The sequence below is a fragment of the Manis pentadactyla genome, chromosome 18, assembly GCF_030020395.1.
Source record: "Manis pentadactyla isolate mManPen7 chromosome 18, mManPen7.hap1, whole genome shotgun sequence".
Taxonomy (NCBI): Eukaryota; Metazoa; Chordata; class Mammalia; order Pholidota; family Manidae; genus Manis; species Manis pentadactyla.
Window position 1 is genome coordinate 29,234,068 of NC_080036.1, and position 26,043 is coordinate 29,260,110.

The 26,043-nt window shown below is 47.0% G+C and overlaps 1 protein-coding gene and 1 long non-coding RNA gene across 3 annotated transcripts in view; one reads left to right on the forward strand and one right to left on the reverse strand.

The window, feature by feature from the left end:
• Positions 1–244: 244 nt before the first annotated feature.
• BNC1 (basonuclin zinc finger protein 1) lies at positions 245–25,522 on the reverse strand. 2 transcript variants are annotated; one of them, XM_036932009.2, is made up of 5 exons: positions 25,170–25,522; positions 10,594–10,693; positions 9,330–9,565; positions 5,511–7,378; positions 245–1,339 (listed from the first exon to the last, which is right to left on the reverse strand). In XM_036932009.2, the coding sequence occupies exons 1-5, from the start codon at positions 25,437–25,439 to the stop codon at positions 655–657; spliced, it is 3,159 nt and encodes a 1,052-aa protein (XP_036787904.2). In that variant the 5' UTR covers positions 25,440–25,522; the 3' UTR covers positions 245–654. The 2 variants fall into 2 exon arrangements, with proteins under 2 accessions (XP_036787904.2, XP_036787905.2); XM_036932010.2 differs by lacking the exon at positions 25,170–25,522 and adding an exon at positions 23,799–23,939 and having other exon boundaries at positions 268–1,339.
• LOC130681491 (uncharacterized) overlaps positions 24,646–26,043 on the forward strand; it is an 83,426-nt gene continuing 82,028 nt past the window's right edge. Inside the window, exon 1 of the long non-coding RNA XR_008994680.1 lies at positions 24,646–24,998. This is a non-coding gene — a long non-coding RNA (uncharacterized LOC130681491). The remainder of the gene's footprint in view (positions 24,999–26,043) is intronic.

Sequence of the window (26,043 nt, forward strand, 5' to 3'; positions counted from 1 at the left end):
TCCATGTTCCTATGTGTTAAGTCCAACCCGCTTCCTCTGAGAACTCCCTGGACTAACACAAGACCTTTAGGGGAAAAAAAGAGTAAAAGCCATTCTCTACTCCAAGTGGAGGGATAGTCTCAAAAAGCCATTTTCCGCAACTCAAGTCTGGACTTCAGACTCAGTAAAGCAATAACTGAAAATTGTGATCTGTGGGACCCGCTTCTCACCCACGGCAGGCAGCCTGCCTCCCAGGACATGGGACCCGCTTCTCACCCACGGCAGGCAGTCTGCCTCCCAGGACACTCCCTGACAATGCAGCAGGCCTCCCTTCAAAGCACCCCCGAGGTCCGGCCCCGGCGGCCAATCAATCTGCAGACCTGGAGTTCTCCCAGGGAATGTGTAAACAAATGTGGGAAAACTGTGTTTCTGCAAATTTTCATTAGGTTAGGGAAAACCTCATGGGCTAAGAAAAACAATAGGAAAGGCTGCCCCGTGTCAGCTTCCCACAACGCTTGCCCTTTGCTCACCCTGCGGCAGAAGACTATAAAATCAACTCAAATACTTTTTGCCTGGCTTGCCCCAAATGGTATAAACAAGTTAGAAACAATTTTTGGACGACCTTATTCCTGAATTATGACAGATGCTTGTCCCAGCACACACAGCCCACTGTTGTTACTGGAGGTGCCCTGGAGGCGCGGCCAGGCTTTTGTGCAGGTTGGGATTCTGGCTGTGTCTATTTCGACTGCGAACAGAGGAGAACATGGTGTTGCAGCCCGGAACTTTGCATTTGTGGAGCTGGCGGAGGTGCACAGTTTTGTAGTGAGCCCTGAAGGTCCCTTTATTACTGTACATCTTTCGGCAGAGGTGACACGTCATGGGTGGCCCAGAAGGCAGGCTGGTAAGGCTCTGTTCGGCCTTCTCCACCAGGACGCAGATGGGGTACTCATGTTCCCCGGGGACAAGGCTCGGCCCGTCGCAGTTCCCGTCACTGTCCTCCATGAGCACGGTGCCCTCCTCGCTGGCCCCGTCAGACTCCCAGGAGGAATGGCTGCTGCTCTCTGACTTCATGCTCGAGGTAGTACTCAGGTCCAGGATGGTGCCCTCACTTGGTGGCCCAGAGCTGCAGCTCTGCGGGCCGGTGCTGTGGACTTGGGCTACTGGGTAAACCAGACTGCCCGTCCGACTGGTTCCCTTGAGGATGACCGATGTCTGGGAGGCTTGCTGTGTGAAATCCGCATCTGGGCAGGCCCCCTGCGCCGCGTCCTTCAGAAGGTAAGTGGCATGGAAATGGTCTGCAGTGCTCTCGAACACTTCCTGGGTCCACACTTTCTGGTGGACAGTTAGGTTTGAACTGTGTCTGGAAGAGGGAAAACATGGTTAGCCATCAGTCGGGCTGTTGTTTTAAAAACAGTCATCCTTCTGGGTGGAAACACTAGGTGGATACCAGAAACAGACCTATGGCACCAGAATAGCGATGGTGAGGGACGTGGGGCGTCAGAGCTCCCCCGGACACCGGCCCACTGCTGGTCACCACCTGTCAGGAGTTAGCAGTAAAGCCAACAGTCTGGAAATGGCACAGGTAAGTTATCTTTCTTTCCATCATCCGAGGGACGTGTAACTTCCCATCCCTCATCTACAGAGAATGGCTAGACTACTTCGATTAGGTCATTTCAACTGTGACTCTGGAACCAGCAGATCCCAGGAGAACACTGGCCACAAACAATAAGGAGCTAAGCAGGGGGCTTTATCTCAATGGAACCAGGAAATACTACCTTCTGGAGGCACACTGTCCAACACGACAGCCACTCAACGTGGCTACTGAGCACCTGAAGCATGGCTGTGTTGTGGACTGAAATGATACTATTTCGGATAGACTGAATGAAATAAAATACATTAAAACTTACTCCTGTTGTTTCTTTTTACTTTTTTAATGTGACTATTAGAAAATTAAAAATCTCCTCTGTGGTTCACATCAGGGTCTGGAGCATCTTCATGCACGTCACTACAGAAGTTCTACAGGTGCAAGAATCTGATTGGCTCGGAAGCGTGAGAGTGCAAGCAGGACAGTGCCTGCTGAGTTCAGGGCGTATGTGCGACGTTTCACCATATACCAGGCAGGAGGTTTGCAAACCCAGCACTATAAGCAACCACCTACCTTCTACCCAGTGGTTACCCCTGAAGGGCAGATAATGAGTATCCATTTTGACACATGCCTTTCAGTCATACGATATCATCTGGAGGGAACTTGTCAATCAATGGCAGCCTTGCTCAGAGAGCTCCTGCTAACTTCTGACTAGGAAAAACAGCTCTTACCAAGGGGTCAATCTTAAAGGTGACAGAATAATTCCAAACAGGGAAAACAACTCCCACACTACAGATCACAATGCATACCAGGGTCAAATTGGGAAAAACACCTCCACCAAAATAACTAACAATGGAATTTTCTCTTCTAAACCTCCTAAGACATGGTGGGAATGGGGAGTGGAGGAGGTTTGTATATTTATAAAATGTATACAGTTTGCTATTCAATTTGTCTTTTCTATCCCTTTACACACTTTGGATGTAATCAGAATTATACTCCCAGAACACCCACTTTGCAAGCAGCTCTTCTCGACTCCAGTTCTGCCCTGTGATCATGTCGGCATTCTGGGCTGAAGGGGCAGGTATGCGCTGGCAGAAAACCGGACACTCGATGGGCACGGAGGTTCCAGTACACCCAAGAGGTTTGGAGAAAAAGCCAAACGCATTGACTGGAAAACTCATACCGTCAAGTCCCTGCTTGCAACAAGGCGAAGCTCTGGGCCCTGGGCTCGGTCCTGAGGACGCCATGACTACTGAGGACTGACACGTGGGCTCCTCTCACCTTCTCCTTAGGCCTTGGAGGGTTAGATGCACTTCCTGAGGTGCCATGTCCCCTAAAACCACTGGCTACAACAACTGCAAAAGCCCTCTGGACCAGGTGGCAGGCTTTCTGCTTCCAGGCCTTTGCTATGTTGTGCCTGCTGCCCACGTCTGTATTTCTTCCCTGCAACCCCTTGCCTCCCCCTTCAACTGTTCCCCCTGGTTTCTCACTAGTTAAATTAGTTGAAATCAGTGGTTTTGAAATTGTGGTCTGGTGGCACCTCATACCCTGAGATCCTTTTGCAAGGGTCTCTGAAATCAAAACTCATCTCATAGTGCTACTAAGACATCATTTGCCTTTTTAATTCTCATTCTCTCAGGAGTATACCACGGAGTTTTCCAGAGGCCACATGCCATGTGATATTGCAACACGTTGAATACAGAAGCTGATCTGAGAATCTAGCTGTACGCCAGACATTAAAAAGATTTGCAAAAATGTAAAACAAAGCCTTGCTTCTCACTGTTTGTTTCAGAAATGTAGTTATTTTTCATTGTGTCATATTACCATTAAATAATTTATTATTTTATGGGATAAATATTAATTTTTTTCAGTTTTAATTTCTAATACAGTAAATATTGATAGACATAAACTCAAATAGACAAAAGTTCTTGAGGGTCCTGAGGTTTTAAGAATTTGTAAAGAGGGTATGGGACCAACATGTTAGAGAACCTGGTTTAGTCCTACCCCTTCTTCCAGGAAGCCCTCCCTAACTTCTCAGAGTCTGGCTGGGTACCCTCCCATTTGCCCCAAGCAGCCTACATTTCCCTATTACTCTGCAGCAATTACCCATTTACTGGCCTGTCTCTCCCACTGACCTTTGCGGGCAGTGACGTGCTCACGGCACTTAACACAGAGGGTCGTAAATACCTGTCCGCCAACTGGGCATCCAGGGTGCTGTCCCCGCCCTTCCTGATGGGCCCCAGGAACTGCTATTGGCAGTAGCCGTGACTTGAAGAGGGGAAGTAAGTTATCCTCATGGCAACGCGGTTCTCTGACTCAGAGAAATGGGGGTGCTCCTGGGCCTGTCCACAAAGCCCTATTTAAATGGTGTCATTTAAATCACAGATTCTAGGTTGAATGCCTTCCAAGTTCTAGACTACTAGAATAGTAATTTAAATTTTGAATACAAGATGATTTTCTGTGGTGGGGGAGGAGACATGTATCTGCGAATAGGTCCAAAAATAAGAGAAAATTAAATATATGAAAAAATAAGGGTAAGATGAAATTGTATCCTACATTCAGTATGCCTTCTAATTTAGTAGACACTGTAGGCCAGAACAATGTCATAAATATCAAGGATGATCTGACTGACAGGACTCTCCATTATGAAAACGGCTTATTCATGAACAAACACTCCACTTGGAGGGTGAAGGAGAAGGGCTGGTTCACTAATGAGCGCATCCTGGTAGTTGAGTCCAACATCCCAGTAACAGAAGCAAGAATTGTAACTAATTGCCATGCTCTATGCTCTCTGCTCAAGACAATGAGTGTCTTCTTAGGAGCCCTGTGCAGGAATGTGTGTGGGAGCCTGTACATTTTCACCCCCTTAATAAGATAGGTGTTGTAATTTGGGTTGAGGTAGTGATGGTGTTGAACTGCTTCAAGTTAAGCATTTGAGCAAATGTAACCTTTTAATATTCTGGGAACCACTGAGTGTTTATTACAATGTCTTCAAAGTGCCAGTCCTGTCCCGAAAGCCTCCTAAGGTCACCTTTCAGTATGCTCGCTCTTCCCTTTACAGGCTGGGGAGGAAAGTGACCTGAAGCGTGGTCATGTGACTCCAGTCCACTGAAAAAAAGCACAAGCAGCCGGCACTGGGCTCCACGGGGAGGAGATCCACTCTCTGCCCGGGTGCTCTGTAACACTCCTCGTGAAAACCCAGCGATGGCACACTTCTCATCTTTCAACGAACATCACGGGCCCTAAAACAATCTGCTAATTAAGTGCCTTTACTCTTTGACATCTTAATATTTTAAGGATCTCCAACCAAGGAGCATTCTCCCTTTCAAGTTGGGCTGGTTAACAGAGAAAATGTTTCATTTGATGGACTTCATACTATGAAATGAAAGCAGTCAAGCCTGGGAAGCTACCGTGGTAATTTACAAAGCTCCCTCTCCCTCCTCTAAGGCGAGCTCTAGTTCATGACTCCTGATCTCAAACCCTTTGGGCCAGATGTGTTTCTGAACTTAGGATTTCTCAGACCTTAGGAAGGCGAATCATGCATATACTGTAATATTTTGTTGACCTCCCCATAATAAATCAATCAGGATTTCTGTACTGAATATGCATTAAAAAATCCACACAAAAGGAGATTAAAAAAAGATTATAAATAGCCTCACATCACTTCAAGTCAGGTTTTGTGGCCAAATGAGTTTAGATTTTGGAATTGAAAATTCAGGAATGGGCATCTACAGAAAACACTGTTTCTCAAACTCTGGTCCCTGTAACAGCAACACTGGTGTCCCCGGGGAACTCAGAAGTGCAGCATCTCAGGCCTCACCCGTGACCTACAGAGGCAGAAATGCTGGGGGTAAGGCGCTGATGTTCTAACAGCCCCCAGCTGATGCCAATGCGCAAGCCTAAGAGCTGCTGCCCTAGAAGGAATGGCCGCCAGCAGGCATCTCACCTGTCTCTGCTCCTCCGGGACGGGAAGGCGGCCTGACAGCCCTCTACTGTGCACACGTGCGTTTCTTTGGCATGCGTGCTCCTGTGATGTGTTTTCACACCGCAGGCGTTTTTAAAGGTCTTCTTGCAGATGTCACACTGGAAGCGATCTTCCTCCTTTGGCCTCGCCAATGTGTGCTGACCCATGTGCTGGTCCAGTTCTTTAGAATCTTCGAAACAAGGAAAAGCCATCCCTCTGCTGGACAAAGCGCTGAGGAGCCCCCCGGCCAGCAGGTGCCGCTGCAGTTTGATGTAGTCAGGGAAAGGGACGCAGGTCTCCATCCCGGGAGTGAGGAGGGGCTCGCGGCCACCAGCCTCCACCTCCCTGGGCACCGTGGCCAGCACGGGCTTCTGCTCGGCCTCCCTCTCCACGTGGTGTGTGGCCTGCTCAGGGGCTCGGCTGAAGGCGCCACTGGACTCAGCCACTGGCCCTGGACGGCAGGGCCTCTCTCCTCCAGGGAGAGGCCTCCATAGGCGTCCTGCCTGGGCGTGCTGCTCCTCAGGGGCTCTGCCTGGCGCAGGACTGCAGGCCTCCGGCTCCTCTTCACTGACCACCTGCAGGGGCCTGTCTTCATCGGAGCTGAAAGTGTGCCTCTTCTCATTAGCTATTTCCACAGCTTCCTTCTCTATTTTGATAGGCATACTGGACTTCCGGGACTTCTTCTTGGGAAGGGCATCAAATGGCACTTGGTTTGAAACCAGCTGTTCTGGGACTGAAGAGGACAACAGAGGGAGGGAGGGCAGCACGCCAGGGGTGTTTGCCAGCTCAGCAGGGGTGGCTGGGCTGTTACAGAAAGGAAGGACCGGCTGGACTGTCTTCAGGTTGGGGAAAAGCACGCCGTTTTGCCCGATGCTCGGGAAGGCTGGCTGGCCCCTGGCCCCCTCCCCCGACCTGGGGTAGCCAGGGAGGGGCCTGCAGTCCGGGGGAGTCACCACGAAACCTGGGTGCTTGTAGCTCTCGGAGGCAGCCAGGCCCAGGCTGTTGCGCAGATCCCTGTCCCGGTTGTTCCTGTTCATCGGCATGTGCAGCCGCGGGTTGGGGTTGGCGCTGTGGCGGTTCCGGCTCCGCAGGGAGCTGAACACCATGTTGCAGCCCTCGACAGTGCACCTGTGCTTGATCTTCAGGTGCACAGCGTTGTAGTGGATCTTGAGGGTGCCTTTGTCATAGAAGGTCTTCTCGCATGCGGTGCAGAACACCCGGCCCTTCTTTGTGGCCAGGCCGTTCCTTTCGGACCTCACTTTGGCCTCAGGGGACAACTGTGTCCTTTCAAGCTTGGTGACAATGTTGTATGAGCTGGAGTCACTTAAATAGGTGCCGTCTTCCTTTTTCGGAACAGTATCTGGACAGTTTAGACACTGATCTTTTTCAGTCTGAAATGGTGTGGAACTGGAAGTGATGAAGCTGTTGTTGGGGAAGGGTCCGTGGGTTTCCTGTTCAGGGTCCTGACTTTGCTCCTGACCCTGTTCCAGCACATACTGTTCGGGCAGTGACCCCAGCAGTGCGGGAGGCACAGGGTTGAAGAACTGGAAAGGCAGCATGAAAGTCATATTGTTTATGAGGTTCTCGAAGGGGTGTGCGCTGCTCGGGTTTGCCTTATCTGTGGGAGAGGGGCGGCTGGGGCTCCTGTGGCTGCAGCCCTCGAGGAAAGCCCTGATATCCACGTTTGCTGTGGAAGGAGGCATGATGATGGACTGCTCTTCCTTCTCTTGAATCGCCATGAGCTCAACGATGGACTTGGTCTCTCCAAAACGAAGGAACTGCTGCAAGGTGGCCACCTCTTCCTCACTGGTCATGATGCTCCAGTGATCCAACACCTTTCCGGATGCATCCTAAATGCAAACCAGAATTTAAAAGTGCAATTACTTTACTGCTCCTTCCATTTTTCTCTTAAGTGTGGAGTCATGTGGTCAGGGCCCCCGCTGACCCTACAGGGCACCCTTTGTACACATAGGAAATGACAGCCCCTCTGGGTGGGCACAGTGCTTGCTGAGTTCAGCTCCCACTCACACCTCTCGTCTCGGCCAGGAACTCTGTACAGAAAATAAACTGCATGAATGTTTAAGTAGTGGTCCAAAAGAGGGAAATAAAATTATATTACTCAAGCCTATGCGAAATTGGTAATTTTTTCATCTTATTTCAAACCAATTGTTGTCTTGCATTAGGCATAATAATTTTCCCCCACTGAAATAAAATCTGAATCATTTGAACAGTAGTAGCTTCATCTAAAGAGTCTAGATGGAGCAAGCAGACCTAGATATAGCTCAAGTATTCATTGTCAACGAGTTTAATAATCTTCCCAAGCAATGAACATCAGAAAACAAATGAACCTATATTGATCTATTGCCCATGTTCACAAAGCAGAGCTGTAATTATGCTGGAGTGTTGGAGATATTTCAAACTCTAGCAAGGCCTAACTTTTCCCAAAACTATAATAAATATTTTATCACAGAACATGTATTTGATGGCCTACTGAGATTTTTCACAGTGCATATAAGAGTTTTGAAGATGAGGAGGAATGTAACATCATAAATTTTTGATGCGCTAGAGGTTCAAGGTAATTGATTCCATATTTTTAATCCTAACACTAGAAAGCAAGAATATTAGGGTCATTAAATATTGATCTATGTCATAATGTAAGATCATAATACTACTCTACATAAAAGGTTGTTTCTAGCCTGCTGGGGGCCCTGCATTCAAGGTGAACAAATGTGTTTCCAGAAGGTGATGATGGTCTTTAGAGTCAGAAAGAAGTGGGTTCAAATTGTGGATCTCCCACATGCGTGTTGAGTGACCTCTGCAAGATTTAGAAGCCTCTGGTTTTTCAAGTGGAAAATGGGGATAATTTACCTACCTCATGCATGAGGTTACCGGAAGAGGGCCTAGGTCAATAAGCGGCTATTAGTGTTTGTTTTAATGATGTGCCGACCTGAATAAGACCAAAGTCAGTCTTGGTAATATATTCATTCCCCCATTTCATTGGAATTTTTACCGAAGTTAGCTGACATTTCATGGGGTAGCGGCAGGAAAGAAAATGCTGTAGCTGCTTCAGATGTCGAAGCAACGATATGATTCATACCAGGAAATATGTTCTCTGCTTGCGACGGCACCTTGACAGCCTGTTTGGCTATGAAACACGAGGCTTACCCCACAGCAAGGTCTCGAAAGAGGTAAAACTGCTCTGCGAAGTAAGGAACGGCAGGAAGGGATGAAGGCATTGGAACAAAGGAGAAGGAAGAGAAAATGCGGGGAGGCCGGAAGGGAGTGGGTGAGGGGCGGGGCGGGAGAGGCAGCCAGAGCGAGAACACGGAAGTACCCCAAGGTGATGGGGCCCAGGAAGAAACGTCAGCAGCGGGGAGGCAGAGCGCTGTAGAGGCCGGGAAGGCTCGGCAGGAGACTAGCTGTTTGCTGTGTGGCTCTGCAATGTGAGCTCCTTTCTCCCCACCCAGGCCCTCAGCAAACTCTGACACAGACAGCACCTCGGTCGGCAGGTAGCTACGGGTAATAAGGAGGTGAAGGCAGCATCCACGGTGGGGCCCATGTGTTGTGGGATCCAGATCAGAGGCTGTGTGATGCCCCCGTGTCCTGAGGTTTCACAGATGGCTTGAGCGAAGCACTGCATTCCTTCTAGGACGTGAGGTAGGGATTAAAGCATCAGAAAAAATACTAAAGGGAATGATGGCCAGCAATGGCCGTAACACTGGTCGACAACTAGATTCTATGGGTCACGTGCACAAAGATGTGAGAAGACGTTCTAGAGAACAGCGGCCACAGCCACCACACCTGTAACACGTATCCACGGATGTAATCCTGGAGGGTCCAGTCCAAGGCACGGAGTATCTGGAGGACCTCATCTTGCTTTAACACACTGAAGAGCCGGTCCAGTAGGATTTTCAGGCGAACAGGGATGGCCTGGGTCCCGTAGAGCATGAGGCTGCTGATATCAAACACCACATTGGACTGGACAATCTCCACCTGGCTTGTGGAACACACGGTGGGGATCCTCAGCTTACTTAGAGCTGAAAAATTAAATTGAAGGAATAACGTTTTAAAGGTTCTTCTTTGAAGAGAAACGCTGCACAGGAAGTAGGCTGGAGCTAACTCAGTTATCTGTTCCAATGTGAAAATATGACTATGCAAATGACTAACAAATCTTAATAGCTATCAGGCTCCAAGTTATGCATAGGAACTTCTAAAACAAAATGGACTGGCCTGAGACTCTTCTCTCCTATCCTGCCTGTGGCGTCCCTGTGGAGTAAAGTGGCTGCAAGTAGGGAAGATGCAAGGAAAGGGGATAAAAACAAAGGTGACAGGCACATACACGAGGAGGGTGGAGAAATCGGGAAGCACAGGGTCTGGTGGGGAAAAACCTGGGCTTGTAAACCCAACAGATGGGTTTTTGAGCCCTAGCCTGCCAAATTAAACCACCAAAATCTATGATGTTCAATGCAGGTCACCAGCCACACATGGCTATTTAAATGTAATTAATTTAAATAGCAAATTAATTAACAGGAAACAAAATTAGAAATTCAGTTCTTCAGTCACACTAGTCACATTTCTAGTACTCTGAAGCCACACGTGGCTAGCTTAGCAAATAAATACAGGATGCCCAATTAAATCTGAATATAAATTTCAGATAAACAATGTATAAGGGGGATATACTTATGCTAAAAAATACACTGGGACATACTTAGGCTAAAAAATTACTTGCTGTTTATCTGAATTCAAATTTAACTGAGCATTCTATTTTATCTGGCAACCCTGGGCTAGAGGCTACCATACTGTAGGGCACAAAACATTCGTATAATTGCAGAAAGACAGCAATGAAACGGCAGTTTCTACATCTCCAGAATGGGACTAAAAACATACTTGTCATACAGAGTTGTTAAGATTCCAAGAGATACCACAGAAAAGGCTATTATCCTGTTAGCTGACACACCGTACTGACTTACAAACGTTAGCTGTCATTCCATTAAATCTGTTCCTGAGTAACTAAGTGACTTACACGGAACACTACAGGCCAAGAGAGGGAGAAAAATGAAGTTACCATGGGCTACCCATCCGTGTCTGCACTGCTCACACTGACGGTGGTTTATTTTCCCTGGTTTGAAACTCTGGCAACCACAGTTCAGAGAACAGCCGATGGCCTGCAAAAGAGAACACAGGGGCGCCCAGCGTGTCGGTGATGCGTGGGACAGGCATCACGTTTACAAAACAAAATGCATTCCGCCATTCAGCAGTTTTCACTGAGCAGCGTGTGCCCACTCTGTGCCGGGCTCGGATGCTTATGCTGTACTCTGGAGAGGAGCAACTGGCCCAGAACCTGGAGACGGCAAACACTTTAAACATATTCCACATGCGAGAATAGGCTAAACATCACAATTTTTTTATAGAAAAGATTATGGGTTGGAAGGAAATAGCTTGAAAGGTATACACAGAGGTCTTCTTGGAACAAGTAAAGAGAGAGAGATACCTGAAGTGAGAGCTACGAAAACATGGGATGCAATTCACATATTGTACACCACCCATCTAAAGTGTACAATTTAATGATTTTTAGTATATTCACAGAGTTGTGTAACCATCACCACAATCTAATTTTAGAATGTTTCTGTCAACCCCAAAAGGGTCCCTGTGTATGAGTTACGGTGGACATATGCATTCACTTCTGTTTCTTTCAGGTATATTCCTGGGAGTGGAACTGCTGGATCATGTAGTTATTATGCTTAACTTTTTGAGAAACTGTCAAACTGTTTTTCAATGTGACTGCACCATTTTACAATCCTATAAGCGGCACGTGAGGATTCCAATTTCTCTGCATCCTCAACACCTGTCACTGTCTTTTGTATGACAGCCACCATCCTGGGTGTGAAGTGGCATCTCTTTGTGGCTTTGACTCGCATTTCCCTGATGGCTCATGGTGTTCGGCATGTTTTCAAGTGCTTTTTGACCATTTGCATATTTTCTCTGGAGACATGTCTATTTATATTCTTCGCCATTTTTGACTTAGGTTTTGTCTTTTAGTATTTAGTTAATACGTTCTAGATAAAGGTTCAGGTTTTGTCTTTTAGTATTAATATGTTCTAGATAAAGGTCCCTGACTAGATACATGATTTGCAGATATTTTCTCCTATCCTTGGATTATCTTTTCACTTCCTTCATGGTGTTCTTTGAAGCACAGATGTTTTAAATTTTGACCAGTTTTTTTTCGAGGTGATGAGAATGCTCTAAAGCAATGGCTGCACAGCCCCATGAACACAGGGAAACTGCTCAGCGTGTACTTTGTAAGGGTGAATATGTTTTTAGCTTATGATTTTTTTTACTGGAGTACAGTTGATATACAATATTACATTGGTTTCAGATGTGTAACATAGTGACTCAATAATTATATACATTAGTAAATGCTCATCACGGTAGGGGCAGTCACCCCCAGCTACCATAAGGGTGAATTTTAAGTATGTGAATTTTATCTTGATAAAACTACTACTTAAAAAAATCAGTCTACTATATACACTGAGCAGAATGGCCAATATCTGGAACACTGACAATACCAACTACTCGTGAGGCTGTGGAGCAACAGGAATTCTCACTAATTGCTGGTGAGAACACAAAATAGCAAAGCATTTTGGAATGCAGTTTAGTAGTTTCTTAAAAACACATACTTTTACCATATGATCCAGCAGTTACACTCTCATATTTGCCCAAAGGAGCTGAAAACCTATGCCCACACAAAAACTTGCACACAGATTTTTATAGCAGCAGCTTTATTCATAACTGCCCAAACTTGGAAGCAACAAAAATGTCCTTCAGTAAGTGAATGGATAAGCTGTGGTACATCTAAACAATTTCACATCTAGAATACATCTAGAGTATTATTTCAAAGATATGATCTATCAAGTTACGAAAAGACATGGAGAAATCTTAAATACATATTACCAAGTGAAAGGAGGCAGTCCGCAAAGACAACATGCTGTGTGATTCCAAGGATATGACATTCTGGAAGAGGCGAAACTATGGGGATAGTAAGAAGACCAGTGGTTGCCAGGGGCTTGATGGAGGTGGGGTGTGTGATGGGCAGAACCCACAGAGGATTTTAAGGGCAGTGAAAACACTCTGTATGATTCTATAATGATGCATTTGTGTCATTATATGTTTGTCCAAACTCATAGGCTGGACAACACCAAGAATGACCCTTGGGTGGACTCCGGGTGATAGGATGTGCCCCTGTAGGGTCATCAGTTGTAACAAATGTCCCCTCAGGTAAGGGGTGTTGATACTGGGGAGGTGCTACCTGAGTGGAGGGAGGAGGTCTACAGGAAGTCTCTGTACTTTCAATTTTGCTGTGAATCTAAAAGTGTTCTACAAATAGTCTAAAAAAATCAGTGGCCTTGCTTAATACAGGTTAAATTCTACATGACTTGACTGTTATCTGTGACCCTTTCTGGATGCCAATGGGCCTGAAGAGAGCAACTAGATGCATTTCCAGGTGAAGGACCAGGGCTGCTCTGCAATGAGGTATGCAGCAGACAGCAACAGTGTTACCCAGTCCCTTCAGGAGGCTATCCAAAAAACAGGAGACATGGGAGAAAAAGGTTTTGCTCTTTGTAAAGTGATACAATATAATACAAGAATTCCATGGGATCACAACAGGTGCTTCCCCTAATAATGCACGCATTCTCAGCAAGCCATACCATCCCCTGGGGTGAAAAATGGTTCTTGTGGGTGAGGAAGTATTATTTTTTAATGTATAAAGCATAGATATACATGCAAAATCAGATAAACAGTGTATGGTATGATACCAAAATTTCACTGGGGAAGGAGCAATCAGGAAGAGATTTCTAAAGTCTCCTTAGATGTGAGGGAACAATGAAAAAAAGATTGAGAAACTTTGCTTGAATGCCAGAAATTATTTTACTTTTTATAGAGATTCTACTTGTATATTTACACAAATGTATTAAATACCTGCACACGTACATCATATATGTACCTATACACATAAAGTTATCTTAGTTAAAAGATAAAAATGAGTAATTTCTATTATACACTGTCAAAACAAAGATTTTTAAGAGCACCATGGCTTAGTTCGTAGCTCACCCCATAGGTCGTCCAGCTTCTCAAGCTTGCCTGTGACCTTCTGAACACCAGGTCACAGATGAACCAATTATCTGCATTCTCGACAGCCGACAGCACCTCAGCACTAAGCTTCTGGAACACTTCACAACCTACATGCTTATAAATATGACTGTCTTAAAGGAAATTTTTAAAAGAAGAAAATTCGTATTTTGGCTATGTCCCTCAAGACGCCACTCTTTAAAAGTGAGATGTTCGAACTCTACAGTGTGACTTCATAGTCATTTATTCAGAAAACAGGACCTGCTTTAATCTGAGAAAGAGATATCCTTGAACACACACTTCATCCACTTCCTGAAGATTCTGCTCAAAAGGCTGTCACCAAGGCAAAGCCCCAGGGAACGCAGGGCGACTCTTTCAGGCCAGTTCAACAAAAGCATGGAGGAAACAATTCCAAACACGTCTCACAGCCTAAGACTGAAAGTCATTTTTTCTGCATCTCCTGACACCTGACTCAGGGTTTCTCAGCTTCAGCAGTACTGGCGTTTTGAGTCAGGTAATTCTGTGCGGCTGGTGGGCTGTCCTGTGCAGTGCAGGACGCCTAAGTGGGGTGGGCTGTCCTGTGCAGTGCAGGACGCCTAGTGGCACTCCCTGCCTCTACGCACCAGGTGCTGCTGAAATACCTCCTTCCTTCTGCTGTGAACACCAAAAATGTCTGCAGACGTCGCAGAACCGCACCCAGTTGAGAGCCACTGACCTAATGTGACTATTCAGTTTTAGTGGCTTCTCATTTTGGGACAGAATTCTAAGCAGTTTTTCTTTAACTCCAATGTATGAATGCTGCTTTATAGGAAATATTCATGTGATTCTATATGAACCTCTTTGAGTAAGTCTTAATAAAGCTCACTAAACATTTATAGAAATAAAACTCAGAGGAATTATTTATGAACTATAAGAGCTAATTTCACTAAGAAAACTTCCAATATTAAGGGCCCTGGAGTATTTCCACCCATCTCAGAATTCCAAGATGTAGTAAAATTATAGCATCATTACTGCAAGACAAATGAAAACTTCTAAAATGAAACCAAACCAAAAAACAATAATTACAGTATGAAAAGTGCTCATGTAAATCAAAATGGAAAACTCTTTAAAACTTACATCCTCTCTTTTGGAACCCTAATACTTGTTCCATTCTTCAAAAACATAAAGCAGATGTTCACCACATTCTGAACTCACCAAGACATGATGATTGCTTTTTACACACTCATTTTAGGCAGACTATTTCCAAATTGTTATTAGTCACGTTGATGTGCTACAAATAAACATTCAAATTCCAGCTTTTTTGTAACCATCATTCGCTCACTCATTCATCCAGAATCACTGACAACACCTAGTACGTGATGGATTCAGTTATTTGACTGTTGGGAATGGAAAGTCATGACCTAGTTTTCGGGTAGGTTTGGGGGTCCCACTTCTCTCCCTTCAGCTTGGCGACCTGCTGTCAGGGGCCTCTTGTCCGGAGATGCTGACCAGCTCAGGCACCCAGGGCTGGACAGTGCAAGCCTCTGACAGGCTTCCCAGGCTTGGGTTTGAGAATGAAAACTGTCCACTTCAAAGCTGTTTTCATCTCTAACAAATGCAGATATTCTCATATCACTGAATATAATTTCAAGGGGACATGTTTTGGGGTCTGGATGGAAGGGGGAGGAGAGAACCCACGGACAACCACAGACTCACGGCTAGAACCGCGAACTGGCTCAAGCTGGGCGGAATCACATTGGTGCCAGCCGGGCAACTTGGGTCGGCTCGAACTGCTTGGTCTGCCGCGCCCGATACTGTAACCACTAGCCGCATGTGTCTCTTTGGATTTAAATCAATTAAAATAAAATAAAAAATTCAGTTCTTTGGTCACACTAGCCACATTTCAAAAGCTTTGTAGCTACATGTGGCCGGTGGCTATCACACTGGACAGTGGAGACACAGAGTGTTTTTCGTCATCCCAGAAAGTTCTGTCGCACGCTTCTGAGTCTGGCGGCGAGGCTGGCCCACTCCTCCAGCACCTGCCGGCCCGCGCGGTGCTGTTTGGGGTTAACAGCTGATCTCACTTAATCCTCACTACATTGCTGTGAGGGGGGAGTTATTCTCAGGAAACTTGTACATGGGAGATTTGCAATTTTCCCAAAGTCACAGTTGGTGAGCTTTATCAAGCATTTATTGTGTGAGGCCCTGCATTGAATACTGCCCAGGTATTATCTCATTTTCTCCTCATAACCACCCTGGGAGGCAGGTTTTACTATCCCCATGTTACAGATGAGGAAGCTGAAGAGCTTACAGGCCATCGGGATGGTCTCAGATAGGGGATGTGGGTTAGATTGAATTTTGAGATATCAATATATTTGGTACCTTATACTTATATATTATACTTAACTGCACTTATATTTATGGCTTCCTTTAATCCCTATAGCAACTTCAGAGAGTTAGGTTTTATCATTCACATTCTGCATAAAGACATTAAAGGTCCCCATAGTAAAGAAACTGTTCATTGAATGAATATTTACTGAGCATTCAGGAGCCAGGCATTGTTCTACACTCTGGGGGTTAAAGTGTTGAACAAGACTGATGAGGCCCCTGCCCTTAAGGAGCTTCTATTCTGGAGGGGAGAGCCAGAAAATAAATAAGGTATCAAACACTACCACTTCAGAATAAGGTAAGGGCTATAAAAGAAGTAAGCAGAGAGCTATGCTGGAAATTCCACTGGGTGGCATGGGTGGGGCTGGAGTCTTTTAGATAGGGTCATCATAAAGGTCTTTGAGGAGGTGACATCTGAACTAAGTCCCAATGGCTGGCGAGGAGCCGTGAAGAAAGGGAGGGAGGGAGTGCGGCAGGCAGGGGGCATAGCAAGTGCAAAGGCCCTAAGGCCCAAGAGGGGCTGAGTGTTCAGGGAACAGGGAAGGGGCCATGTAGGTGGAGTCAGTAAGGCTAATGGTAGAAAATAGGGGTCAGAAGCGACAGAGACCACTCTATATAGGATCTTGTGGAGCAGGCCAAGATGTCTGGATTTTGTCCTAAGTGATCTGCTGAAAACAGATACAAAAGGAATACGATTTGCCTGTTAAAAAGATGTCTCTGGATGCAGAAGTCGGGGGTCTGAGCTCCTTCCCTCTCCCCATACTGAGCAGCTTTTACTGGGAGGCAGTAACACCTGACCTTCACGTGGCGACTTGGAGCCGCTGACTACAGGGGGCTGGATGTCTGCCTACCTCTGAGGCCTCTCGGCTACACTGAGGAGGATGTACAGATGGAGAGTCGAAAAAACCGACTAGTACAGCGAGACTGTTGTTGGTACCAGGCCCGCAACAAGTAGATTCCTGCATCCTTGTGACTCTGCTGCTCTGATTCTGCACAGACAGAGCTACCAAAAATACCTACGATAAAAATCTCCATAAAAGTTGCTACACAAAGAATCATTCCTGAAAACAGGCAACAAAAATGACTGAAGTTCCAAACCCACACCAAGCACAATCTTATTTTCTGAGTCTCTGTTGGTGGCCAAGTATTGGCCAATGGTATACAAGTAGCAGTTGCTTGGTGGGGCTTTACAGGAAACTTATTAAAAATGGGAACTGACTCAGCTGAGAGACTTTGCCTTTCCTTCTTCCTCTCTCTTGGAACACGAATATGATGGCTGGCCTTTGGAGGCCACTTTGTGACCATGAGGCAATCTTGCAGTCTCGCCCTAAGGATGCTTGAACAGAAATAATGGTGATTGCTATTTAGGAGCTCTTTTATTAGTAGTCAAATGTAGTTCCTAATTTACACACTGATTTTTCTACTGACCATGAAGAAGGGTACATAACTGCAAACCATGTGAAAAATGGCTAATTAGTAGAAATCACCAAGGCCAAGTTTAGAGCCTGTGGTCCTCTTTTTAGTGTGAGATTCTAAGGCTGTGCCAGATTCTCAACGGTAAGAATCATAATTCTGCAACTTGAAATCAAAGGACCCTATCTGCTAAGTTACCAAGCTTTAGAAGAAAAATGTTTTAAGTTTTCCAAAACTGTATTTTTAAATGTTGAATACAGACAATTGCTATTAATATGCCAGTGTCCTGGAAAACCATGGTGTATATCAAGAACTGCCAATCAGGACCTGTAATACAAAACATCTTCTAAAGCAGCCCTTAGCTTGTGGGGAGAGGGCTTGGTTCTCTTCACTAACAGCAAAATTGTCATTCCCACTCTGTGTCTGGTTCAGGCAACTGCATCATTCAAGGGTAGGAGGTCTCTACCTCAATGCTCTTTGCAGCTGCTCTGCTGACACCCATTTTATACTTAATTCTCTTAATTAGAATTGGATTTTTTTCTCCCTACTTCTCTCATTTTTCTCTAACTTCTTTCAATTTTTATTTTTAAGTTTTCCACTGCTTTTCTTACACATGCAAACTCACAGAAATACAACTAGGATTCTGAAGATAGTATCATCATTCTCCAGATGGGTAATAAGGGCAACCGGGGAGAAGAGAAGAAAACACGTGAGGTCCCTTTTTGGGAGGTGGCTTCTCTGTGGCCGGCAGCACTGGACTGCATCCCACCTGCAGAAACATACACGGAGCAGGTGTCCATCTCACGCCATCACCCTCCATTAGTAGTTCAACAAAATGATACCAATTTATTTACCAATTCTGTTGGTGGCAGTTTCTGTTTGACTTTAAAGCTTCTCCCACATGCCGGTAACTGTAAGGAACCTCGTGGGGATATAAAGCCGAGGAACAACGAGGGTCTGCCTCAGGGGACCCCGTGTCTTCACTGGGGAAGAAAGTCATACAACTTGGTTGGTCAAGAATAGCAGAGCAGAGAATTTGATTTGTCAAACATTAGTGTGAGTCCTTCACTATATTAAAATCTAGCAATTCAAGAGATATTAAAAATAAATGAAAAACTCATTGGCTGCCTTTAGAGAATGGTAGGGAACCAACTAATTATGCTGAACACTGGTAAACAAAGGGACAGAATCAAGTATATATCCTTTTTCATACAAACTGTGTTTCAGGATAACCAAATCACTGATGAGACAAAGGTCCTGTTTACAGAAGTATTCCAGTGAATAAATACATGAAGAATGAGAATACCACCATTCTGCAACTCCTAATTAAAAATAAAAAGACAATAACCGGGTCATTTGCCTCTGGATGGAAGGATATATACTACTACACATGGGGCGTTCTTGCCAAAAAAAGTTCAGATCTGAATTAGTCTAAGCCTCTTAGTCAACTCCTATTTACAGAAAATACAGGGGACAGAGGACTGTTTAAACGATACGGCAAGGAAGCAATCAGCTGAATCCAGCCCAGGGAGCACTCTACTGGGACAAATGACCCAGTTTTTCCAACAGATGAACTGGAAGGGAAAAAGTAAAGTGTAAACCTGCAGATTAAGAGAGACAATATATGGACCTTATTTGGGTCCTGATTGGAACAAACCAACGGTAAACTAAAGGTCATCTGATAAGGAAATTTGAACACTGGATATTTAAGGACATTGGAGTTGTTGGGTGCTATGTGGTATATTGCTTTTGTTAAAGAGCCTTTTCTTTTAGAGCTACGTATTAAAATGAATGAATGAATGATTTATGAATGAAATTACAAGATGCCCAGGATTTGCTTCCAAGTGATCCAGTGCTGGTAATGGTGGGGGCTGGGCAGGGAATAGAAATGAAATGGGACTGACTCAGAGTTGTCACTGGTGAATCCCCAAGCACATGCCACCAAGCTTCACTAAGATATTCTAATTTTGTTCGAAATCCTTTATAATAAAAAGTGAAAAAATAAGATACGTCTAGACTCCCCTTTCCCCAGAATGTTAGTTTTGAGTGAGACGGCCAAGCCAGGGAGAGAACAGCGCCGCAGGGTGAGGCCGAGGGGGCACTTCTAAGGGGCGGCAGGAGGCACGCTTGCATCAGCGCCTGCTGGAAACGCCACCGTGCCAGGCTCACCCCGTACCCGTGTGTCAGGCCCGGAGGCTGCACACAGAGCAGAGGCTTCTGTCACGAGCAGCGAGAGCCGCCTTGGAAAGGCAACAAAGGGTGGAGGAGGGAGCAGGCTACCCAGTGGGCAGCAGGAGCCTCTGTGGGCACCACAGAACCATAAGGGTTCTCGGCAGTGAAAACACACCATTCACCATGAGCACAGTTGAAAAGGATTTGGGGAAGTCTCAGCAACTAGGTAGAGCAGTACTTCCGATATATAAACAACACTAACAGAGAATTGACAGAATCTGGTTCCTCACTGCAAATCCGGAGATGAAAAGAGAGGCCAGTCAAAGAAGACTGAGAGCACGAGAAAGGCCTGGCAGAGAAAGGCAGGTGGGAGGCGGGGGCTACCTGTGAGCAGACGGTCTGCGTGACACACTTGCAATGTTTTGCTGCTTAGTTCAAAGAGGGTGATGGGGAAAATACTTGTTCTTTTGATCTCTATAAATCAAAGTAGAAACTCTGTGCCAAAATAATTTAACAGCTGCGCCTTTTTTCTTAGAATTATTAGTTCTGAAAATGGAAAATATAAGAAGTAGAAAAATATGCAAATATTACCTTAGAAACCAAACCAAGTGTTTCTTCTTTAAGAGAAAAACTAGTAAGAAAAACAACAACTATTTAGAAGATTAAGTGATACAGACACATTTTTTCCTTTATAACCTAAGTTTGGGAGGCCTCAGAGGTGATCTTCTGCAAACTTTGATACAAAAAAGCAAGGTGTTAATTGCACATGTGGGGAACTTCTGAACACAGGGTCAGCTTGGGGAAGAAAAAACAAAAACAGAAACATAGAAAGACATTTTACACCTTAGGATAATTTTAACTGGGGAGGAGGGGGTAGTTACTTTAGCAATGTAACTTTGCAACGGCTGCTGATACAAAATAACAATGAAATTTCAAGTATTTCCACGTAAAATTTTGCAAACATTTCCTTCAGGGATCTAATGAGAATTAGATTTTAAAAACTTGGTGTAAAAAAAAAAACCCACAAAACCCTAGATTTAAAAAAATTAAGTTTTTAAAAAGGAAAGATCAGAGTTAATTATGCCATCCCGACCACTGCTATAACGTTCAGCATGGTATATCATGAATACAAAGTTGTCCGTATAAAAATTTTACCTTTAAAATTAATAATGCAAGAAACAACCAGAGGACTACAGAACAAGGACCATGCTTTAGGCAGGTGTTGAGCTGGGAAATAATTCTGCTGTTTGAGTATCGTACGAATCATCTTTACGGGGAGACAAACTAATACAACTTTATGAAAGAGAAGGTTAGCAGCGTGAATTAGAGTTTACCTGAGACAACCATTTCCCTCCACATCTGCTGTTTGGACCTGGCCTTTATGACATTTTATTCCTTTCTCTCTCTTTTCCCCTCACATTAGCCGAGAGAAATTATCATTCCCCCAAGGTATGTCCTCTTGCAAATGTGTTAGGCTGGCTTATAATAATGAGTCCTTGTGTAGATAGAACAGCAGTAGCCCGTTTGCCTATTACAACGCAAAGTTTGAGAAGGCCCCAAACTGGACCCTGGCGCGAAGCAGGTCTGTTTTCTGTTTAAACACACCCATTTTGGATAAAACAGACATGTGTCCATGTAGACAAATGCGGCCACTCTGGAATCTTGGAATTTTCAGAATTAGGAAAAAAGGCTTCAAGGAATGACAAGATAAGAGGAAATTAAGTACTCAGGTGGAAACCAACTTGAAAAGAAGAAAAATTTCCAGATGCCCCTTCTACATAGAACTCAGTTATCTTTAACAACTCTCAGGTAAATCATGAAAAATAAAATATTTAAAAACATAAATAAAATAAAAATCTGTATTAGAATACACTAATTAAAAAAATTTATTTACTTCCTAAATCTTGATCTTAGATACCAAAGAGATGGGTGGCTCAGCATTGAGATTTCACCTTAGCTAGGGTATTTCCAGTTTTTTTTTTTTCTTTTAAACAAGGCTGTTTTTGACAAAAGTAACTCACTCTAAATGACATCTGTAGAGGTGCAAATTCACCTGGAGAAAGCACACTCCTCCTGCAAATAATTCACCTTGTGGGACCTCCAGGGCGACTCTTCTAACGGCCACTGTCAAACTGACTTCTAAAGCCATATACAAAAAGTAAAAGACACTTCTGCCCCTCACCTGTATGCTGTGGTTGAATTTTACCGATAAAGTTAACTTCCAAAATGTTCATATTTACCCCATAGGCATTCAGAAATGGTAAGTGTATGCTTAGAGGACAGTTATGATTTGTTCTGCAGGGAAACCTATAGGCTTATCTCATCCAATGGGTTGGATCATCCTTCCTTTCAAGCTGGTGATTCTGAGGAACAAGAAGGTGGGCCTGGGCCTGGAATGCAGGTCTACCTGCTGCATGGGAGCGATTTTTTAAAAAAATAAAGATAACCCTACGCAAACCCTTTGCTTCCATGGTGATTGTTCTATGTTGGTTAATATTGCTAATATGATTTATAACCAGAGCAAGCAGATCAGTGTTTCGCGTCCTAGATGGTGGCGAGCAAATAACCACTTCAAACCAACCACTTTCACTGACTGGAGGAGGAGCGTGTTGCTGAACCCTTACTATTCTGAAGGGAATGCAACCCAGGGGTAGAGATGGTATTCCAAATTAAATTATGCAGCTGTCTGAATATAATCACGAGTTCCCACAGTATGAGGCAGCCCCTGTGCTAGTGAAGGTGTCACCACTTCTTCTCGGCGTTTAACTGTATCAGGAACATGTTCAACTAACAGCTGAAATCGTAATACACTTTCTTGATGAAATTAGCAATTTATTAGGTGAGAAAGCAATGATAACTCACATCTTCCTCTTTTAGGTATGCCCCAAAGGATAAAGTTATTTATCAAAACCCATTGTAGCAAAAGTGGTGACTCTCTTTTCCCACCTATTTAAAACAAAAATCAAATCCTGGACAATTCATAATGCTTAAAGTAATGCTCCTTCACATGAGGCACACAAATTTTATGACATAAACAACTTCAATGAAGTTTTAATGATATTTATCAGCGGATTTGGGAAGCGACATTTGAGAAGCCAGTATGTTTGCTACGGAACAAAAAAAAGTTTTAACTCAGAAGCACACATTTGCAAACTAAGAATCCAAGAAATCTTATGAAACGCTTCCATGAAATCTAGTAGCAAATTTCAAACAACAGCCAAAGAATGAAAGGACACCAAAAGGATGAGAAAGATGATCTGGCAAAGGCTCTTTTTCAGCCCACTTACTGTCCAGCCAAACTCTAGGCCGCTGTGATGAGAAAACATTTTTCAAGAAACCGCTGCTGGGGCTGCTCTGCGCAGAGCTGCAGCAACACACGTTTCCCCGGGACGGACAGACAGATAGACGCGCACACGTGACAGGGATTCCCGAGATTCCCGCGGGGCCGCCGCAGGCCCCTGAGTGTTACCGGGGGAGGCGGGGGCGCGGGGCCCCGAACGTGGGGCCGCCGCGGTCCGAGCGCAACGCGCGGCGCATCTCTCCGCCGCAGGGGTCGCCGGCTCCACCGCCACGCTCGGGCCGCGAAGAGAAGCCCCAACCGGGAAGGACGCGGGTCTTCCCCGCATTCGGGAAAGTGCGGCTCCGAGCCACGCACCGATCAGCACCAGGCCGCCCCGCGCCCGTCTCTCACGGCCCGTCGCAGCGGAGCCGGCGGGCTCGGCGCGGGGCTCACGCGGCGGCCTCCCCGCCCGGCGCTGCCCCTCCTCCCGCGGGCGCCCGGAGACCCGACAGCCGTGTCCCGGCGCGCGGGAAGGCCCGCCCCGCAGCCCCCCGGGTCTCTACAGCCCTCGGGCGCCCAAGACGTGTCCCCAGTCGCTGCGCTCGGCTGTCCTGGCAGTGCCCCCGGACGCCGCGCGGTGCTGTCAGGGCCGCGGAACCGACCGAGGTAAAGGTGGCGAGGGCGGGCAGCTGCGCGGGGGACGCCGCGCCCGAGCCCTCCGCCCAGGCGCGCCCGCCGGCCCTGCGCCCGAAGGCGCCCCCTCAGGCCGGGCCTCGGGCGGGCCGCGCCGTCGCCGGTGCCGGCGGCGCGAGGCCGGGACGCGCCCCCAGACCGGCGGGACCGCGACCGCGCGCCGCCCCCGCCCGCGCGCGCACGGAGGGGCCCCGGCCCGGGGCGGGCGCCGCGCTTACCTCGGCCATCCCGCGGCCGCCGCGGTGCCGGCGCTGCCGGCGCGTGTCCCTGGCCCGGGCCGCCCCGCGTGCGTCCCGGCTCGGCGGGCGCCGCCGCATCCAAGCTTCGGCCGTCGGGGCCCGCCGCGGCGAAGTGGGCGGAACCCGCGGCGCCCGGCCGCCCCCGCCCCCGCGTGCGCTTGGCCCCGCCCCCTGCGCCCCGGGCCCGCCCCGCCCCCCACCCCGCGGCCGGCGCTGCCCCTCGGGAGCCCTCCTTCCCGGGCGGCCCGCTGCGGCCCCAAGTCGCGGCAGCTGGTGCGAGCCCGCGGCCCCGCGGCCGGCCGGGTGGAGGTGTCTCTCCAACGGGCCTGAAGGCACTTGCCGGCCGAGGCCCGGACGTGTCGGTGCTGGCCTCTCCCGGCGGAGGCGCGGCGCCCCGCAGCGCTGGCTCCCCGCTCGGGACCCTCCCGGCGCCCCCGCGCCCCCCGCCCGCCCAAGCCTCATTTCCAGAGGGAGTCTGGGGCCACGTCCCGGGAGGGGCGGAAGGGGGTCGTAGGAGGTGTTCAGAGCCCAGACAAGCGCCCCTCGTCCCGTGTGCGCCCCAGTGTGTGACAGTCCCAGCTCCCGCTTTCCCAGGACAAGGGGCTTTGCTCTCTGGGCCCCAGTTGCTTCCGCTGTAAAATGGGATTAAAAGGTCGCCCTCTTGTTGGGTGCAAAGGATGAAACGAAATGAAGTGCCCTGGACACCACACGGGCGCTTGGCGCCGGCCCGAGCCGGCTTTCTGGGCCCGAGGACGAAGTCCTGCCGCAGGACCGCGCTTCTGTGCCCCTGGGCGGGGCGGGCAGAGCCTCGGGGGGATCAGGGCGCAGCCCACCTTTTCAGTTCCCTGAAGACCCTCTAAAGGCTGGACTCGCGGGTCCTGCGTCCTCCTCCCGGAACGCATCCCACCTACCTTGCTGCTGGCAGAGAACCCTGAAAGGGAAACGAAGCCCGTCACACTCTGAGGTTGTAGCAGAAGATGTAAGATGAGGGGAGAAAGAAGTGAGCTGCAGTCAGAGAGAGGACGCCCGTTCTGGCCCTGAAAGGTTTCAGGCCTCCGAGGGGAAGCGCAGAGAAAGGACTAAACAGGGTATACGTGGAGAGAAGTGTGGGTATCTGGGTTTCTGGGGCCCAGATTCTGCCTCTGCACAGGCTGCACACATGTTTGACGTTCTGGCCAGGTGAGTGTCCTGGTCTGCAGTGTGGTGCCCTTCCTTGCAGGTGTGAGTTTGTGCCTCCTGTGATCGACTCTGTCTGCCCTTCCTTAGCAGGTGTTGGGAAGATGAATTTTTTCACATGGCGAATTTTATCATGAAGCTTCGCTTTGTGAATTCCAAACCTAAACCATCTACCTGCCATTCCGTGTTCCTCGCCGTCCAGCATTCAGCATTTAGTGCTTGCCCCTCCCCTCCTCTCCGCCTGCTGTAACGCGGTGCATCCTTTACGGTCTTTCTCAAACGTCCCTGCTTCTCAGAAGCCTTCCCTGATCCACCAGCCCTCCTCCACTCCATGTGTTTCTGGCCTCTTCTGACTCCCAAGCTCTTGAATCCACCTCCTTTCTTGTGCTCATTGCATTCTCTAGCCAAGGTGTGAGGAGTCCTTGTCTTAACTTCTTTGGTCATTACTCATTGTAGTGGCTTCTGGGCTATGATTCGCTGTAGCAGACAAAGCTCAGGTTTTGGGCTGAGAATGGCCCAGGTGTAGCCTGTTCCCACCAGTTGGAAACCGGCTGAGAAAGTCAGCTTTCTTGGTTCACTGTCTTAGCCTATAAAAGTACATATGAAATCCTGTGCCTGGCAGATTGGTAGGGCTAACTAGCACCGCCCCTGTTCTACAGACGCTGCTCTCTTCCCTTCCATTCTGCTGCACGTAAAACTGATAATGGGATTAACTTAATATTTGTTACCAGAGGGCTTCTTGGTGGCGGTGCTATTGAATGGCCAAATATACTCATTACAAATACACCGAAAGGTCTTAGTCCCAGGTAGTGGCCCACTTAAGTACCTTTAATCTGTCCAATTGAGGGTTTGGTCATGTTTGTGTTTGTTGCAACTGAATTGTATTTGTTTTACTAAAACTTTCCACTAACAGCAAATATCAGGGTCAGATCAACTTGTTTGACTCTATCCCTGGTTACAAACACAAGGAGGATTTTGGCAGTTCATTTGAAAACACAAAAACAGGCAGCCTCTCCCAACATGCACCACCAGGATCGATGGACATGTT

Coding starts and splice junctions, on each gene's coding strand:
- BNC1 (XM_036932009.2), bottom strand. CDS start 25,439: ATGACCAAAGAAGTTAAGACAAGGACTCCTCACACCTTGGCTAGAGAA. Junction 7,379..9,329: donor TCCGTGGATACGTGTTACAG/GTGTGGTGGCTG, acceptor GTTTGCATTTAG/GATGCATCCGGAAAGGTGTT. Junction 1,340..5,510: donor TCCCGGAGGAGCAGAGACAG/GTGAGATGCCTG, acceptor TCCCTCTTCCAG/ACACAGTTCAAACCTAACTG.